This window comes from Microcaecilia unicolor, chromosome 3 (assembly GCF_901765095.1).
Source record: "Microcaecilia unicolor chromosome 3, aMicUni1.1, whole genome shotgun sequence".
Lineage (NCBI taxonomy): Eukaryota > Metazoa > Chordata > Amphibia > Gymnophiona > Siphonopidae > Microcaecilia > Microcaecilia unicolor.
The window spans coordinates 397,976,897-397,995,399 of record NC_044033.1 but is presented as its reverse complement, the minus strand read 5'-3'; the positions used below and the strand labels follow the sequence as shown (position 1 = coordinate 397,995,399).

Sequence of the window (18,503 nt, the reverse complement as noted above, 5' to 3'; positions counted from 1 at the left end):
TGCCCTGCCCTGCCCCAACCCCACCTCACTCCATCTTAACATCCCCAAACAACTGAATCACTGAACACACATATATATGCCTATGAGGATTTTAACCCTTTCCTGTCTCCTGGCCCTACAGCCTTGCACTGGCGCCTATTTTACAAAAGTCTGCTCCCCCTGATGTCAAAATCTGGCTACGCCTCTGGGGAGGGGTGCTGTTTCACTATCACATTTTCAATAGTGAAGGACAGGCAAGCTCTGTAGGACTCCACTGAACCTGTCTGTTGCTAGTGATTGAAAACACAATATTGAAGCAAATCCCCCTACTGGCAGCAATGCAGTTGGAGGACCCCACTCAGCTTAGAGGGAACAGTACAGTCCCAGCTATATCCCTAGCTTCCCAATCAGGGAATAAAGGAATATATTTTTATATCTTCTTAAAGGTATTTTTATACTTACACTCATGGGAAAGATATTAAAGTGCTCATTTTCAAAGCACATAGACTTACAAAGTTACATATCTTCGTACTGGATGCATTACCCTCTTTGTTAGAAGGTCTAAAGGAAAGTTTGGTATTTTGTTATCCAACACAAAGTATATGTGGTTAGCACTTGATTTAGAGCCAGTGACCATCTGAAAGGGAAGTGTTATCTCTCCAAGGAGAATAGTTGCCTAGAAACCATCAAGAGAGGAGAATCAGCGAAAGAATCAAAGGCGACTCTGCATAACCACCTATACTTGGTCATCTTCATTGTTTTGTGTCTGAAACAGACTTTAGATAACTCTATTTTGGGGGTCACCTAATAAAAATGTTTTACTTAAAACTACTATCTGTGTCTAATTTGCATTTTTGTCTGTGGTCTTTTTCATTTACTCCATTTTAAGCCCTGAGTTCACTCTCTCCCTAACCACCAGGATCCTTTATTTTTCTTTAGGCGCTCTGCTCAAAGATTACTTTAGGATTATAAACCAAGAGAACTGGAAGCATGAGTGCACCATCCACCGAAATAGAAAAAGAGGGAAGAGGGGAAGTGAGTTTGTAGGGAAAGATTAAGAGCTCCATATTGTCCATGTTAAGTTAAAATGAGCATCCTGATTCACCAGGTCCTCACCACAGCCAATCTGATGTACATTAGCCACTGATGCATGCTGATAATCTACCTGTGCAAACTGTAGGGTCAGTGCGGACACAAAAGAAATGGTATAGACAAGTTCAGGTGTTTGTACATAAGGGATAGAAAATCAAATTAGTCTTTCATAGTGTCTGAATTCATACGTTTGGCACAAATTGACCTACATGTCACCTGTTAAAATATATACAGTGGACCCACAGTATAATGCACCCCACAATAAAAAGAATCCACTTACAACATGATCCTGTCATGGCTCCCTTTTTCCTCTGTTGACAATGTCTACCTATATATCAGGCATAGCCAGATCTGGGGGGGGGTCCAGAGCCCAAGGTGGGGGGGTACATTTTAGCCCGCCTCCCCAGCTGCCAACCCCCCTGCCACTTTTGATCCCCTCCCCCGCCGACCCTTCCCCGCCACCTTAGACCCCCCCCCCCTGCCGCCGCTGCTGCTGCCGCTGCCGCCACATGGTACCTTTGCTGGCGGGGGTCCTCAACCCCCACCAGTCTTAGTCTTCTTCAGTGCCAGTCTCTGGCAAGTTCGCTGATCTGTGCTGTGAGTCCTGATGTCCTGCATGTTCCTGTAAGTGAAACTGAGCAGTTTCACTTAAAAGAACGTGCAGGACATGCTGGACGTCAGGACTCACAGCACAGATCAGCGAACACGCCGGAGACTGGCGCTGAAAAAGACTAAGGCTGGCGGGGGTTGGGGACCCCTGCCAGCAAAGGTACCTTGCAGCGGCACCGGGTTGAAAGTGGTGGGGGAGGGTCAGTGGGGGGATCAAAAGTAGAAGGGGCCAGGACTAAATCTATGGGGGCCTATGCCCCTGTGGCCCCACCTAGCTACGCCCCTGATATATATATATTTACAGGCTAAACAGCAGGCCTCATGTGCATCCTAGTGAATGCCTGCGATCACTCACTAGTGCGTTTAATACCATGCTTTCTGTCCTCTAATTGTCTTCACCAAATGAGTCTGCAAATTGATTTAAAAACAGTTTTAAATGCATTCAAAGATGTTGGAACACAGTTAATTTTACAGTTGTTAACAAAATTACTTGCAAACTGCTGTGAAGAGACCCTTAAGTCTCCCTTTCTTAAAAAAAGCTTCTCTTCTTGATATTGGGTTTATTCCCTTGCCTAATTAATGCCTGCATAGTAAATCAAAAGCCACAGATCTTCTAGATAAATACCCTCAGAAAACTCATCTTCATCTCCTGTAAGAAAGATGAAACTGCATTCTATGCACAACCACAAAGCATTTTAGATATATGCCTTCTAGTGAATATCTGAAGCACTGGGATTTTCCACCTGGGAAAAGAAATAAGAAGCGTGCATAGGTGGTATGTTCCAGTTCCATAAACCAACTTCCTTTAGTCTTTAAGGGTTTCTTTTACAAAGCTGTGCTAGCAATTCCCACACTGCAAATGAGAGGAAGCCCATAGGAATTAAATGGGCTTCCTCTTATTTACCACGTACAGTGGTGGAAATAAGTATTTGATCCCTTGCTGATTTTGTAAGTTTGCCCACTGACAAAGACATGAGCAGCCCATAATTGAAGGGTAGGTTATTGGTAACAGTGAGAGATAGCACATCACAAATTAAATCCGGAAAATCACATTGTGGAAAGTATATGAATTTATTTGCATTCTGCAGAGGGAAATAAGTATTTGATCCCCCACCAACCAGTAAGAGATCTGGCCCCTACAGACCAGGTAGATGCTCCAAATCAACTCGTTACCTGCATGACAGACAGCTGTCGGCAATGGTCACCTGTATGAAAGACACCTGTCCACAGACTCAGTGAATCAGTCAGACTCTAACCTCTACAAAATGGCCAAGAGCAAGGAGCTGTCTAAGGATGTCAGGGACAAGATCATACACCTGCACAAGGCTGGAATGGGCTACAAAACCATCAGTAAGACGCTGGGCGAGAAGGAGACAACTGTTGGTGCCATAGTAAGAAAATGGAAGAAGTACAAAATGACTGTCAATCGACAAAGATCTGGGGCTCCACGCAAAATCTCACCTCGTGGGGTATCCTTGATCATGAGGAAGGTTAGAAATCAGCCTACAACTACAAGGGGGGAACTTGTCAATGATCTCAAGGCAGCTGGGACCACTGTCACCACGAAAACCATTGGTAACACATTACGACATAACGGATTGCAATCCTGCAGTGCCCGCAAGGTCCCCCTGCTCCGGAAGGCACATGTGACGGCCCGTCTGAAGTTTGCCAGTGAACACCTGGATGATGCCGAGAGTGATTGGGAGAAGGTGCTGTGGTCAGATGAGACAAAAATTGAGCTCTTTGGCATGAACTCAACTCGCCGTGTTTGGAGGAAGAGAAATGCTGCCTATGACCCAAAGAACACCGTCCCCACTGTCAAGCATGGAGGTGGAAATGTTATGTTTTGGGGGTGTTTCTCTGCTAAGGGCACAGGACTACTTCACCGCATCAATGGGAGAATGGATGGGGCCATGTACCGTACAATTCTGAGTGACAACCTCCTTCCCTCCGCCAGGGCCTTAAAAATGGGTCGTGGCTGGGTCTTCCAGCACGACAATGACCCAAAACATACAGCCAAGGCAACAAAGGAGTGGCTCAGGAAGAAGCACATTAGGGTCATGGAGTGGCCTAGCCAGTCACCAGACCTTAATCCCATTGAAAACTTATGGAGGGAACTGAAGCTGCGAGTTGCCAAGCGACAGCCCAGAACTCTTAATGATTTAGAGATGATCTGCAAAGAGGAGTGGACCAAAATTCCTCCTGACATGTGTGCAAACCTCATCATCAACTACAGAAGACGTCTGACCGCTGTGCTTGCCAACAAGGGTTTTGCCACCAAGTATTAGGTCTTGTTTGCCAGAGGGATTAAATACTTATTTCCCTCTGCAGAATGCAAATAAATTCATATACTTTCCACAATGTGATTTTCCGGATTTAATTTGTGATGTGCTATCTCTCACTGTTACCAATAACCTACCCTTCAATTATGGGCTGCTCATGTCTTTGTCAGTGGGCAAACTTACAAAATCAGCAAGGGATCAAATACTTATTTCCACCACTGTAGGAATCGCTAGCATGGCTTTGTAAAAGAAGCCCTAAGAGAGTGGAAGAGTGATATTTAACTCCAGTAGTAAAAATTATTCCAGCATTTCAAAAGCAAAACGAAATCAATCCTATATTTTTCCTCACAGCCTTCAGACAAAGGCGGGTTAAAATTAGATAAATAATTTTCACAGAGATTTTCATGAGTAAAAGTATCTTGTCCATGTAGGTTGGCTGTCTAAATATTTCCTACCCTGCACACAGGTAAAACCACAGTTTTACAATGTGCATATTTTGAATCCCATCAAAGTGGAGGCATTCCCTGGGTGAAATTAGGTCAGGGGTGAAAACACCACACAGTTTTGAATTTTCACTTAGCGAACCCTTACGTGGGTCATTCCTGCTAGCTAAGACTATTTTTATCGCTGGGGTAAAATGGCCAAAATTCCTATTTTTCATATTAATGGCCATGCACTAATTTTAAGAATGAAAACCACAAAAAAAGGAGAGATATAGAACACTACAATCAAACAGTCAACAAGGAAAGAAATAGTGTAACCAGCAAAACTTAAACCAAGGAGACAATCGTCAACAAAGGGTCTTTATTTAATCAAAGACTCGACATGGCACCATGTTTCAGCTGTGTGCCTGCCTCAGGAGTCTACAAATAAATAAATATAATAATTAACCGTAAAGCATAATAAAATAATAAAACACATGAAGAGTAAACATACAATACCAAGAATATATCAAGCTCACACAAAAGATTGTATATGAAAAGTATCAAATTGCAAACAAGAGCCATGGCATAAAAATACAGATAATAGCAGAGCACTAACCTATGCAGATGGTATCAAAATGTATCTGTGTCACAATACACAAAACAGCACATAGAAGCAATCTATATGAAGAGATAATGAATATCAATATGCTAATATATCAGTAAAATATCGATATAAAAACAGAATAGAGAAGTAAAGTTAAAAACTACAAAGCAGTAATATTAGGTAACACAAAGAGAGAATATAGTTGCATGTAAACAATGTGAGTCATAAAGAGACCAGAAAACTACAAAGATGTACAGTAGAGAAGTGTGGCCAGAGTGCACAGATACATTTATTATAGAAATTTTTAAGTGCATCCTGGCAAACATCCAGGTGCAGGCATTTTCACCAGCTGTAGGGCTGATGTAAGTGTTCGCACCTTAAATGTAGGCATGTTTTCTGCCACTTGTACTAGTATTCTATAAAGCAAAGTAAGCACCTATTTTTCTTTATAGAACAGGCCTGAAATAGATGACTGCTTACCCTCTTATCCTAGGTGCCCTGTTATAGAATTAGCCTCTTAACTCTATTACCTTGGTATTTACTCCCAGTCTCTTTTTGTTAAATTGTACAGCGCTGCGTAACCCTAGTAGCGCTTTAGAAATGTTAAGTAGTAGTAGTAGTAGTCCTTGAGGGTTGCCAATGGGTCAGGTATTTAGGGTTTTGTACTAGAGTTATTATGTAGTTCTTTTCATCAAATGTTGTAAGCCACATAGAGCCTGCCTTAGTGGGATTATGTGGGATATAAATGTTCACAACAATTAAATAAATAAATAAACCAATAGGGCTGTAAAACAGCAAATATATAAAAAAGAAATGGAACAGCAAAAAATGAAGAGAACAAAGTTAGAAATGTGAGATCTAAAAATGTGATGATACAAAACAACAGCTGTACTATGAGGAAGTAAGGAACATTCATTCATTCATTCTTTCCTCATTATACAATTTACACAGTATTTCCCTTAGGGCCCTGTTTACTATGCAGTGCTAAGGGTGTGCTACCATTTTTAGCGCTCGCTAAACAGCATGCAATATATGCTAAAGACACCCATATATTCCAATGTGTGTTTCTAAGGTTTAGCATGCACTAAAAATGCTAGCACGACTTAGTAAACAGGGCCCCTACTTTTGCGTGTTAAATATTGTTCCAGATGGGCAACTCACCATTCATTTTAACATAGTAACATAGTAAATGACAGCAGATAAAGACCTGTACGGTCCATCCAGTCTGCCCAACAAGATAAACTCATTTTACATGGTATGTGATACTTTATATGTATACCCGAGTTTGATTTGTCCTTGCTTTTCTCAGACCATAGAAGTCTGCCCAGTACTGTTTTTGTACTAAATTCTGAAGCTAACATCGAAGCCCCTTAAAATTTACACTCCAGCCCATCCCTATCTATTCAGTCATGATCAGGGCGTAGGCCGTAGAAGTCTGCCCAGCTCCCGTTTTGTTTCCAATTACCGGCGTCGCCACCCAATCTCCGCTAAGATTCCACGGAACCATTCCTTCTAAACAGGATTCCTTTGTGTTTATCCCACGCATGTTTGAATTCCATTACCGTTTTCATCTCCACCAACTCCTGCGGGAGGGCATTCCACATATCCATCACCAGTGCGTGTTTTCTAGCAAAAAAGGTGCCGGTACTCAAATGCCAGATCCTAAGGAGCTTAGCCGAGATTGGGTGTCACAGCCGGTGGCGGGAGGCGTGGATAGTGCAGGGCAGACTTATACGGTCTGTGCCAGAGCCGGTGGTGGGAGGCAGGGCTGGTGGTTGGGAGGCAGGAATAGTGCTGGGAAGACTTACATGGTCTGTGCCCTGAAAAGGACAGGTACAAATCAAGGTAAGGTATACACAAAAAGTAGCACATATGAGTTTATCTTGTTGGGCAGACTGGATGGACCATGCAGGTCTTTTTCTGCCGTCATCTACTATGTTACTATGTTACCCTTCAGGGGTGGGGTGATCACTGAAGGACCCACCCCACAATAGCCAGGGCCCCTGCAACCAGTCGCAGAATTTATGAAAAGGCAGAACTGGTGTGTGGAGCCTGAGCTCTTTTACTATAACTTGGGGACCATGAGTCAATTTTAGCAGACAATGAAAAAGATGCCTGTACTCAGTACCCCCAAGTACCCCCTCAAAAAAAGCCCTGTCCACCACCCTCTCCGTGAAAAAATACTTCCTGACATTAGTCCTGAGTCTGCCCCCCTTCAACCTCAATTCATGTCCTCTAGTTCTACCGCCTTCCCATCTCCGGAAAAGGTTCGTTTGCGGATTAATACCTTTCAAATATTTGAACGTATGTATCATATCACCCCAGTTTCTCCTTTCCTCCAAGGTATAGATGTTCAGGTCAGCAAGTCTCTCTTCGTATGGTTTGCAACGCAAATCCCATACCATTTTCGTAGCTTTTCTTTGCACCACTTCCAGTCTTTTTACATCTTTAGCAAGATACAGCCTCCAAAACTGAACACAACATTCCAAGTGGGGTCTCACCAATGACTTGTAGAGGGGCATCAACACCTCCTTTCTTCTGCTGGTTATGCCCCTCTCTACGCAGCCTAGCATCCTTCTGGCCATGGCCGTCGACTTGTCGCATTGTTTCTTCACCTTCAGATCCTCCGACATCAACACCCCAATGTCTCTCTCCTGAGTCGAGTTTACTAATCTCTCCCCTCCTATCCGGTATCTCTCTTTTGGATTTCCGCACCCCAAGTGCATCACTCTATACTTCTTGGCATCACATCCCTTCTAGTCTTTTTTTCAGGCTGAGAATAAATATGTTATTCCAACTGTTTTGATTAAACAAGTTGTTGATGTATGCCTGTAATTTACAGATGACTTTGGTGTTTTTTAGCACCTGCATCAACATTTGTTCCATTCAACTTAAAAGCTGCCTTGTCTGCTCGATCTTTTCCAAGGATGCCATCAGCTGGGCAGTGGGGTTAGTGATTTTAAATTTAATTTCTTGCATCACCTCCATATGCAGTTCAATCAGGCACTTGAAGTCGCACATTTCTGCCAACAAAGTGTCCTCAGTCTCTGGGCTCTGTTTACATACCAGGTGTAGGAGGGTCACTTTTATGCCTCTTAAGTCTCACATTAGCAGTGAATTGCTGGTCCAATTTCTCAGGTTTAGAACTCACCATCTTTACTATATAGGTGTATCGTATGGGGCCTGTTCAACTGCTGAATCCAGAGGGTAGCAAAATAAACATGAAGTTACCATGGAGCTACTCATCTATGCAACCAACTTGTATTGCTCCAGCCCCTCCCCACCTCATTTTTCATTTTTTCTTTTATGTGCCTGATGGGACAGTATGTCTCAATAAATTGTTTTATTTTGGACATCACTGATCAAAAAGATCAGGTTGATTTTAAAACTAGGCATCTCAGGTTAAATGCATATACAACAACATAGAAAGAAAGAAAGCATTAGAAACAATAAATACCTGAAAAAGAGGCCAGTGATATAAGCTGGAAAAGAGTTCTCAGACAGAGCAGCACAGAGCAACTCATTGCACATGTAGGTATAGGATGCCAGTCTTGTTTCACTGTGAATGCCCACTCTGACCACTACATCACACTGGATAGCAGTGTTACTCCTTGCGTTGCAGCTAGCTTCTGCCTCTTTAGTGAAACTGCACAGAAATGCCAAAGAATCTGTAGAAAAGAAAAGCACACAGTTTCTATTTTTTCATAAATCGCAATACTATTGTACCAGAACAGGCATATTGGATGAAATTCCATATATGGCGCCGAAAAAAATGAATGCTAAGCGCTGTTCTATAAACGACGCTTAAAGTTCAGCACTGTTTACAGAGCAGCACTTAACGCTGATTTTCATGCTGATATTCTCCATGGATATTTCCACACCAAAATCAGCGTAATGCATGATGATGTCATCTGTGTGGGGACGGTGGGAAAAATGTCATCCACCCACAGGCAGCCAAATTTCTCTGAAGCTGACACCCTCCTGTCGGCCAGATTAATCCTGGAAAAGCCAAAAAGGCTCTTACTTTTTCATCGCCACAGGAAAAGGTCATGCCTGCAATATAGGAGGACCTGGCAGAGGCTGACCAATTCCTTTAACATGGGGGCATCCTTCTCTAGGTAAGTAGAAAGCTCCTGATTGTATATATCAGCTATGTTTGCTTGCTAACTTATACCCATGCCAACGGATGATAAAGTGAATAGCTCAAAATGACAGGTAAGGGGTGGTGAGATTTGAACCAGCCACCTCTGAATAGCAAGTCCACTGTTCTAACCTCTAGACTACCACCTCCATGCACACTATGCTGTGCCAGGCATCTGTACTGATCCATCAGGATTGCAGCATGTTAATTTCAGAGTGTAAGATTGCCACATATGTCCTGACCTGGAAATGAGATCACTGTGAATATTAAGGAAGCATTTTGAAATGTGTCATGTATTTGCCACTCAACTTCCCTCTCCCTTCCCACCCCTTGTCTCCACACAGACTGAGGATTTGAGGAAATGGGTCCGTCACCTGCAGCAGCATAAGGCAGATAATCTACGAGGGGTATCAAGCCACACATCAAGGCTGGTGGAATTTAATATTTCAGACTTATAAGTATGAATCATTCCTTGCTAAAAAGTCACGTCACTATATTTCTTATAAGGAGAAGTGGTCTTTGTTGCTCATGTACTTTTGAGATGCATGTTGAGAAGAAAAAAAGAAGCCAGCTGCAGGTACAGGCAGGTGAGTAACACTGCAGTGTCAAATGTCCCTCTCCACTTCTCGTTCATCTCTATGGCAGCCATGTCGTGCTACAAAGTATAGGTGTCAATGTCTCACCAATAGGTAAAGGTTGGTCCCTAACCCCCATATACCGTGGTCAACTCCAAAAGAACACAAGGGCACTGCACAGTTAGGTTGGACACATCTCTGTGAAGCACCAATGAGCTGCTGTGTGCACAGCAAGGTCCGACTATATAGTATGCCAACACATTCTCTAAATCCCGAATGATAAATGCAACCAAACTTGAGCGCTGTTTATAGTGGGTGCAAGAATTGGCGATGAATGCTACTCTTTAGACGCTGTTTATAGAATAGCACATACCATCAGGATCTGTGCCAAACATTTAGATGTGAGGATTTATACCAAATGAAACTTGGTGTAAATCCTTGCAGATAAATTAGGCATGGATCCCTCGAATTCTACAATATTGAGTGTACCTTTAGTGAATGCCCCTGACCCGCCCATGTTCCTTCGATAGCCACACCCACTTTCAGTTACATGCTAAGAAATTCATGCAGTCATCTTTATAAAATAGCCTGTAGTGAGTTGTGTGCTTTGAATTGTTGCCAATTAGCATCAATAATTGATCATTTGCGCCCAATTATTGGTGCTGATGGGCTCGTCATGCAATTAAATTGCTTGCAGAATTGGGCATATATAGAATCCAGTGGATAGAGGGCAATTCTCTAACCAGATGTCTATAAACAGGCACCTGGCAGAACCCTATTCAATAAAGTAAATGCCTATTTTCCTTTATAGAATACTAGCCTAAGTGGGATAAATGCTTAGCATAATTTCTACCAATACAAAGTGTATGTGCAAGTGTAGGCCATACCCACATTACCCAGATTCTGCCCCTGTATATGACAACCATGCAAATATGGTCAGATACCAGCACTGTTCTATAAAGGCACATGTTAATTGCTATAGCATGCAACTGCGTGTACATATGGTCAGGACTCCAAGTTGCACACATGCGTTGCAGAAAACTGGGAGTTACACGTCCTTTTGCCACATTGAGGCGCATGCAGTTGTGCCGGGTCTATGGCTGGTGTAACTATGCATGCTTAGTGCAAAGCACATAAATACTGGGTTGTGCTAGTATTCTCTAATGGCATATTGGTGTCTAGATGCTGTTATAGAATGCGTATTAAAAAGAACAAAGAAAAGCACTAAGAGCCTCCAAAATCGGGACAAATCCTTTAATTCAACAGCAAAAATCCAAGTAGTACATCAATCTCCTGTAGTGTGGACCTGACATGGGCCGTGTTTCTGCATACAGTGCCTGCCTCAGGGGTCATTGGTTGAGTTGTATCTAATAATAATGAGCCAGCTGAAAAGCTTGGATTCAACACATGTAGAATTTGTCCCTTTGTGACTGGAGCCAAATTGAGCCAAAATTCCACAAGTGTAAAGCAAAACGGTGCTTCTTCCTAAATGTTTAAAACGCCAAACACAGTGACGAATTCACAGTGCTGCATCAAAGTACCTAAAAGGAGGTGCTTACTTATAGAAAGTCATCTGAGTGTGTAAAAATGTGTGTGTTTCAATGAATCCCTAAGGGGACTGAACTAACATATTTTCAAAGCACTTAGCCTTCCAAAGTTCCACAGAAACCTATGGAACTTTGGAAGGCTAAGTGCTTTGAAAATATGCCTCATTTACAAGCAGGAAAAGGGAATATGCATAGGCATTAGACTGGAAGGAACCACAGGTGCCATGACACCCTCAAATCAATGTTCTCTCTAAGCTACGTAGCCATGCAGCAGATGTACCGGAACCTGTCCCACTCTTTTTCTACTGCCACCTCCTGCTGCTACTGCTTCTCCAAGACCAACAGTGGCAAGCAAAACAAAGGTAAAGTGATTGCAGGGCTGCACTGTTCATACTGGCAGCTGCTGTTCCCATCCCCTCTGATGTCACTTCCTGTTCTGGGGTAGAGCCAGCAGCCAAGAGTATGAACAGTGCAGCCCCATGATCACTTTACCTTTGTTTTGCCACTGCTGCTGATTTAGAGAAGCAACAGCAGTGACAGCGGTGTCAGAGGAAAGAAGGGGCAGATGCTGGATGAAAGGGGGAGACAGCAGGCAGATGCTGGATAGAAGGAGAAGAGAGTGGGGCAGATGCTGAATGAAAGGGAAGAAAGAGAGGGGGATGGAAGTGGGGAGAGAGAAAGGGAAGACACTAAATGGAATGGGAGAGAAATAGGGCAGATGCTGGATGGGGGGAAGAGGATAGAGTTAGTGAAAGACTGGGGAAACCAGAGGAAGTGAAATAGGAGAGCCAGAGTGAGGGAAAGAGAAGGCAAGCTGTAGGCGGACACAGTAAAAACAGGGAAATTGAAGACTGGATATGAAGAAAGATAGCTTGGCCAATGGATTGAAGGATAGGGATTTCATAAATTATATAAACTGTATTAAATCTGAAAGAAAACATGATTCCTTTCACAAAAGTGTGTACTTCTAAACATGTTTGTTTTGTTTCAGACCTTGGAACATGTTGAACAGTGACAACGCATACACATGTAGATTGCAGCCTGCATAGGCTACAGTTGTAGAATAAAAACATATATCATAATAAAGAAAATAATAAAACTAATGAAGCATCATGTGTGTTCTTATGAAGCTGTGTAAAACCAACATCAGCACATCTGGTTGCAACTGACCTTTTGGACGGTCAGCCAAAAATATAGGGGTGGGTGTCACAGAGGAAGGGACCTCTCCTCCTTTGTCCAATCATATTTCACATAGGCATGTTTATCCCCCCCCCCCCCCCCCCCCAGCTGGTTAGACTACAGGAGGAATCGTATGGCTGGAGAGTATACGGCCTGTATGCTTTTTTTTTTTTTAGTTTTAAAATTTAACCCCCCCCCCCCCCCCCCACCACCACCACCACCACCACCACAACACAGAAATGGAATCTACAGAGAGCAGCTACAGTGGTAGGGTAAGATTTTTAAAACACTACATTGTCTCTTCACATCAACTAACATGAATGCATAACTTACTATAGCCTATGTGTTGTACACAGGAAGAACACAATTACACAGTGTGTCAGGGGTCTGGGGATAAGAATGGAAAAAACAACTGTAAAGCATCATCACACATCCTGTTAGAACATGCTTACAGCAGAAAAAGAAAAGATACAGTCCTCAAAAAGCAACCGTGTAAGTGTTTTGCAGGTCCTCAAACCATTGTTTTAAAACAATCAAAAAAGGTACATATGATGAACTTGATAGTCTGTCGTGTATATTGACAGCGCAAAATATGAACAGCACCATGGCTCCCAATCATTCCTACTGCTCAAAGAAATGTCTCAAGTGGCTTGGAAGTTTTAGATTGGCAAGAAAGTAAGTATTTCTGTTTTGAAAAAAATTTTTGTATCATGCTTCATATAGCTGCAGAGTCTCAAAATGGCACTTGCTGCCATATAGTGTCAGCTAATCTTATAAAATGTCACATGTAGCACAGTGGTGTGTTGGTGGACATCTTGTTGAACCCACTGCCGCCAACTGCAGGTACTTTGTGAATGATAGGCCGTGTGTTCGTTAGTTTCACGATGAGCTTATCACAAAAAAATGAAAAAAATATGGGAATCATATAACCAGGAAATTACAAACCCAAGAAGAAAATATATAACACCTCGCTTACATGTTTATACATGTGACTGTATGATAAACAGGTTTGCTAGGGGAAAGAGGGAAGAGGCTGCAGACAGAGAAAAAGGTGGGGGTCAGAAGGATGTAGAGAGTGAGATTTATTTCTTTAGAACTGCCGAGAAAGGGTGCAAAACAAGTAAACACAAAATATCCTTTTGAAAGAAAACAAATGCCTATTATCTTTCATGTGAGAAAAAAGTAAAGAACCAGCTTTAAAAGTAAGCACAAGGTATCCTTTTGAAAGAAAAAAAATATAAGAAAAAGAAAACAAAAATATCTATTTTCTTTCCTTTCGGAAAAAAGGTTGTTGTGCATGCACAACTATATTCCAATGAGGCTGTAGGGGGCAGTGTCAGGGGTTTTTTAATGTCACTTCCCAAAATATGACCCCATCTAAGATGGAGGCTAGTAGTGGAAACAGGAAGTGATGTGATGCATACAGTAGTGGCTACCATCTTGAAAAGGGGGTGTGACTATGATATCACTCCCTGTTATGTCACCAAATGGGTGGGGTTTATGGGCTGGGCTATGAAAAGAGGTGGGGTTTGGGATGGGGCTATACAAATAAGGTGGGTCAGAGGGGGTGGCTATGCAAAGGAGGTGATTCTTGGGCAGGGTCATCCTATCTGGTGATGTCATCCAAAGGGGCAGGGAGTGGTGTGGGTTGGATGTGCCTTGGGCAGTGACATCAAAATAGGGAAAGTGGGCATGATTGGGCTTGTCCTCACTTCTGATTGGCTGGAAACCCCAGAAGTGGGTGTGTCACTTGTCAGAATCAATTAATTTTGACAAAAGACAGACATGGGAAGCAACTGCTTGCCCTGGGATTTGTAGTATGGAGTGTTGCCACAATTTGGGTTTCTGCCAGGTACTTGTGACTTGGCTTGGCCACTGTTTGGAAAACAGGATACTGGGGTAGATGGACCATTGTTCTGACCCAGTATGGCTACTCTTATATTCTTATGAGATACACTACTGCTTAGATTTAAGAGCCTAATTTAGGTTTAGTAATTTAAAAAAAAAAATCAGTGCAACAGCTCCCAAATGTTTTACCCATCCTAAATCTGACTCTGTTGCCATCCACTTTTAAGGCTCTTAAATATGAAGTTGTGAATTTGGAGCATAAATTTTCAAAGAAGCCAATCTGCAAGTCTAACTTTCAAAGCTAGTGACTCTGTATTTCAAAGAAAACCAGCACTCTCTTAAAGCACCCTTTCTCCTTTGGCCTCAGGAGCTGAGCAGTCTGTTCTGAACTCATACCTTACAGGAAAGCAACATGCTCTTATATAACATTCCTCCTCCTTCTTCAGAAGCTGAGTCCCCAGTAAATTTTAAAAGCCTGCTCGCTGAGCTTTAGCTGTCCCCAAAATGTCAGCATGCTACATAACTACCTAGTTCTTGGCTCTGCAGGTAACCCATGCATACTAAATGCAAATATCTGGGGGCACCTTGTACCCAACAGCAAGTTAAGCACGTACTTTTGCTCTGACACTTGAAACAAAGTCCATTGGTAAATAGTAACTTCATAAATTGCATATTATGAAAAATAAGCCCAGTGACATTTAATTAATATAGCACATTGGACTTAAAGCCCAATTTCATTGCAGCCTAACACGTGGACCCTTTGGAATGTTATTGCAGACTAGGTGAGATGAGCAATCTTTGGTCTAAAAATCAAAAGAATACCAGTGCTTCTATGGATATCAATCAATAGAAACACTCCGTTAGGTTAAGAAGCAAAATCATTAGGGGCTATTGGACATCATCTTCTCTCTTTTCTTTCCTCTCTCTTTTCCTTAATCATTAGTCTATTTTAACATTTCTTTATTCTTTCAGTTCATGACAAGCAGCTGCAGCTCATTATAGCTTTTGCAGAGCTCTGGGATAGAGACTATATGAAAAGCACTACAGAGAATTACATTTCTTCCCCTTCTTTATGTTTAATTTCTCAGGTGATTCCTTATTCTTTCTTTATTTCTTTTGAAGCATAAGCATTTTCCCCTCTTATTTCCATATAAATGAATTCTATGTCATTCTCTGGAATTAGGGTATAGAAGAGTGACTTGAAAGGTAAAGTTTCTTTTATCTCGCTTTCCTTCTATTTCAGAGACAGCTATTCCAAGAAAGAGCTTATATACTAAATCAAAGTTTATGGATGTAATGCTTGATTCTATGCCTTATGTGGTATCTTTTGAAGAACCAGCAAAAAAGTATTATCCCAATATGTACATAAATGTTCATGATCAAATAGTCCACAAACGTATGTATACAGTGGGGTAATATAAATGACTCACAATACAACCCTGCGCTCTTAAATTCTTCAAACACTTTTAAAATAGTGGGTAAATCCAATTATGTAAGAGTCTTAGCAGCAACTCATTTCACACAGGAATAAACCCTGTGACTTGCCTGCATCGTCATCAGCTTCCATTATAATCACTTATGTTTCAACAGTACAAAACTTATCTTTTCATTTCAAAATAATATATTCAGACCCACACCAACATGGGCCATGTTTTGCCACGCTGCGTCAGGGTGATAGATCCTGCATTAAGACACAATTAGCTTCAGGCATCTCAACTCTTAACACAGGTCTTATTGCCCTGATACAGCGTGGCAAACACGGCCCATGTTGGTGCAGGTTTGAATATATTATTTTGAAATTATGTTTTAAAGTTTATACCAAGTTTTGTACTGTTGAAACATGTTCATGATCACAAATGTTATGTTTTTCAAATGTGAATGCAAGGCTGATTGAAAGAAACATATGCGTTATGATAGGCTTGACCATCCTACGACTCTTCAAGAGGTGTGAAACGATGAATAGATTTGCACTGGTTATGAAAAGCATAACATTTGGAGGTGAAAAGGGGACGGTACTATGAGGCCCTTTGACTAAGGTGCGTCAAAAATGGGCTGTGCTAGTGTGGGCACATGTTTTGGTGTGCGCAAATCCATTTTTCAGCACGCCTGTAAAAAGACCTTTTTTAAATTTTGCCAAAAATAGACGTGCGGCTAAATACAAATTGGTGCGTGTCCATTTTGGGTCTGCGACCTTACTGCCAGCAGTTGACTTAGCGGTAAGGTCTCATGCATTAACCATGCGGTAATCGTCTATGCACGTAGAATGACAACGCCCGTTTCTGCTACGCGCGTAGTGGGCGCATGTCAAAAATGAAATTACCACAAGGGCCTTGCAGTAGCCAGGCAGTAACTCAAAATTGACGCATGTTAGGTGCACGTGGGTGCCTACACGGTTTAGTAAAAGGGCTGCATTTTGGTTAACACTTTTAATCACGACTAATCGCACAATCAAAAATTTTTTAATCATGAATAATTGTGCAATTAAAGATATTTATTTATTTATTATTTATTTCTCACTGCAACTCCTTGTGACTCTGGGCAAGTCACTTAACCCTTCTCTGCTCCAGGTACAAAATAAGTACCTGTGTATAATATGTAAACTGCTTTGATTGTAATCACAGAAAGGCAATATATCAAATTCCATCCCCCTTCCCTTTCTTAAAGGACTAATAGAAATCAAACAAAATAAAACATGGAAAAGAAAATAAGATGATACCTTTTTTATTGGACATAACTTAATACATTTCTTGATTAGCTTTCGAAGGTTGCCCTTCTTCGTCAGATCGGAAATAAGCAAATGTCATTTGCTTATTTCCGATCTGACAAAGAAGGGCAACCTTCGAAAGCTAATCAAGAAATGTATTAAGTTATGTCCAATAAAAAAGGTATCATCTTATTTTCTTTTCCATGTTTTATTTTGTTTGATTTCTATTGATAACCTTAAGAGTGGACTAACACGGCTACCACACTCCTCTACTTAAAGGACTAATAATCTCCTTCCTTCCCACCCCCAGGTCCAACATCTCTCCCTTTCTCAGTCTCCTCTCCTTCTCCTCTTCTACCAGTTCTATTATCTCTGTTTCTTTCCTGGGGTCCATTATCTCTCACTATTGCTGGTCCTGGGAGTGGTAGAATTGTACAAAGGTTGCCTGTAGCTTACTCTGAAGCTTTCCTTCTAGCCTGTCCTGCCTCCTCTGACATCACTTCCTGTTCCTGCCTGGGCAGGACAGGTCAGAGGGAAAGCTTCAGAGCAGGCAGTTATGGGCAACAGTGCCACTGGGAAGCATCAACATAAGTGGAGGACTAACCTAATGTTTAATGCAGTGGGCTGAGGAACTGGGTTCAATTCCCACTGCAACTCTTTGTGACCCTGGGCAAGTCACTTAACCCTCCATTTTCCCAGGTGAAAGCTTAGATTATGAGCCCTCAAGGGACAGAAAAGGTACCTACATATAATATATGTAAATTGCTTTGGTTGCGCCCACAGAAAGGCAGTATATCAAATCCATGACCATTTACCCTTAAGACAGACTGGCAGGGGGATTTGTTGAATCACAGAGGGAGAAAAGATGTCAGATTACATTGAGGATAAGGGTTGAGAGCAGAAAAGATGTTTGGAGGAGACACTGCATTATAATGTAGCCTTAATCCAAACCTTTTTTAAACCCTGCTAAGGTAGCTGCTTTTACCATATTCTTTGGCAACAAATTCCAGCATTTAATTACACTTTGAGTGAAGAAATATTTTCTCCGATTTGTTTTAAATATGTTAGTCGCTTCATTGTGTGCCTCCTAGTCCTAATATTTTTGGAAAGAGTAAACAAACGATTCACACCTACCCATTCCACTCCACTCATTATTTTATAGACCTCTCTCATATCTCCCCTCAGCCGTCTTTTCTCCAAGCTGAAGATCCCTAGCCGCTTTAGCCTTTCCTCATAGGAAAATCATCCTATCCCCTTTTATCATGTTCGTCGGCTTTCGATTATGCCGATTCTGGCGCCCCTGAGAGAAGGACGCCCATCTCCCGATTTGTGTCGAAAGATGGACGTCCTTCTTTTTCGAAAATAAGCTGGATAGTCTTTTACTATCTCAACTCGATTATTGTAACATCATGTATATAGGCTGTCATAAATATCTTGTAAAAAAACAGTTACATACAATACAGAATACAGTGGCTTGTCTCATATTTTTAGCTACAACATCAGAGAGAGTTTCTTCTC

At 41.8% G+C, this 18,503-nt stretch overlaps 1 protein-coding gene across 1 annotated transcript in view; it reads right to left on the bottom strand.

Moving 5' to 3' along the window:
- Positions 1–18,503, bottom strand: part of PKHD1 (PKHD1 ciliary IPT domain containing fibrocystin/polyductin) — a 980,909-nt gene that overhangs the window by 723,388 nt on the left and 239,018 nt on the right. Inside the window, exon 34 of the mRNA XM_030198735.1 lies at positions 8,449–8,659. Within this exon, the coding sequence (XP_030054595.1) occupies positions 8,449–8,659 (211 nt within the window). The remainder of the gene's footprint in view (positions 1–8,448; positions 8,660–18,503) is intronic.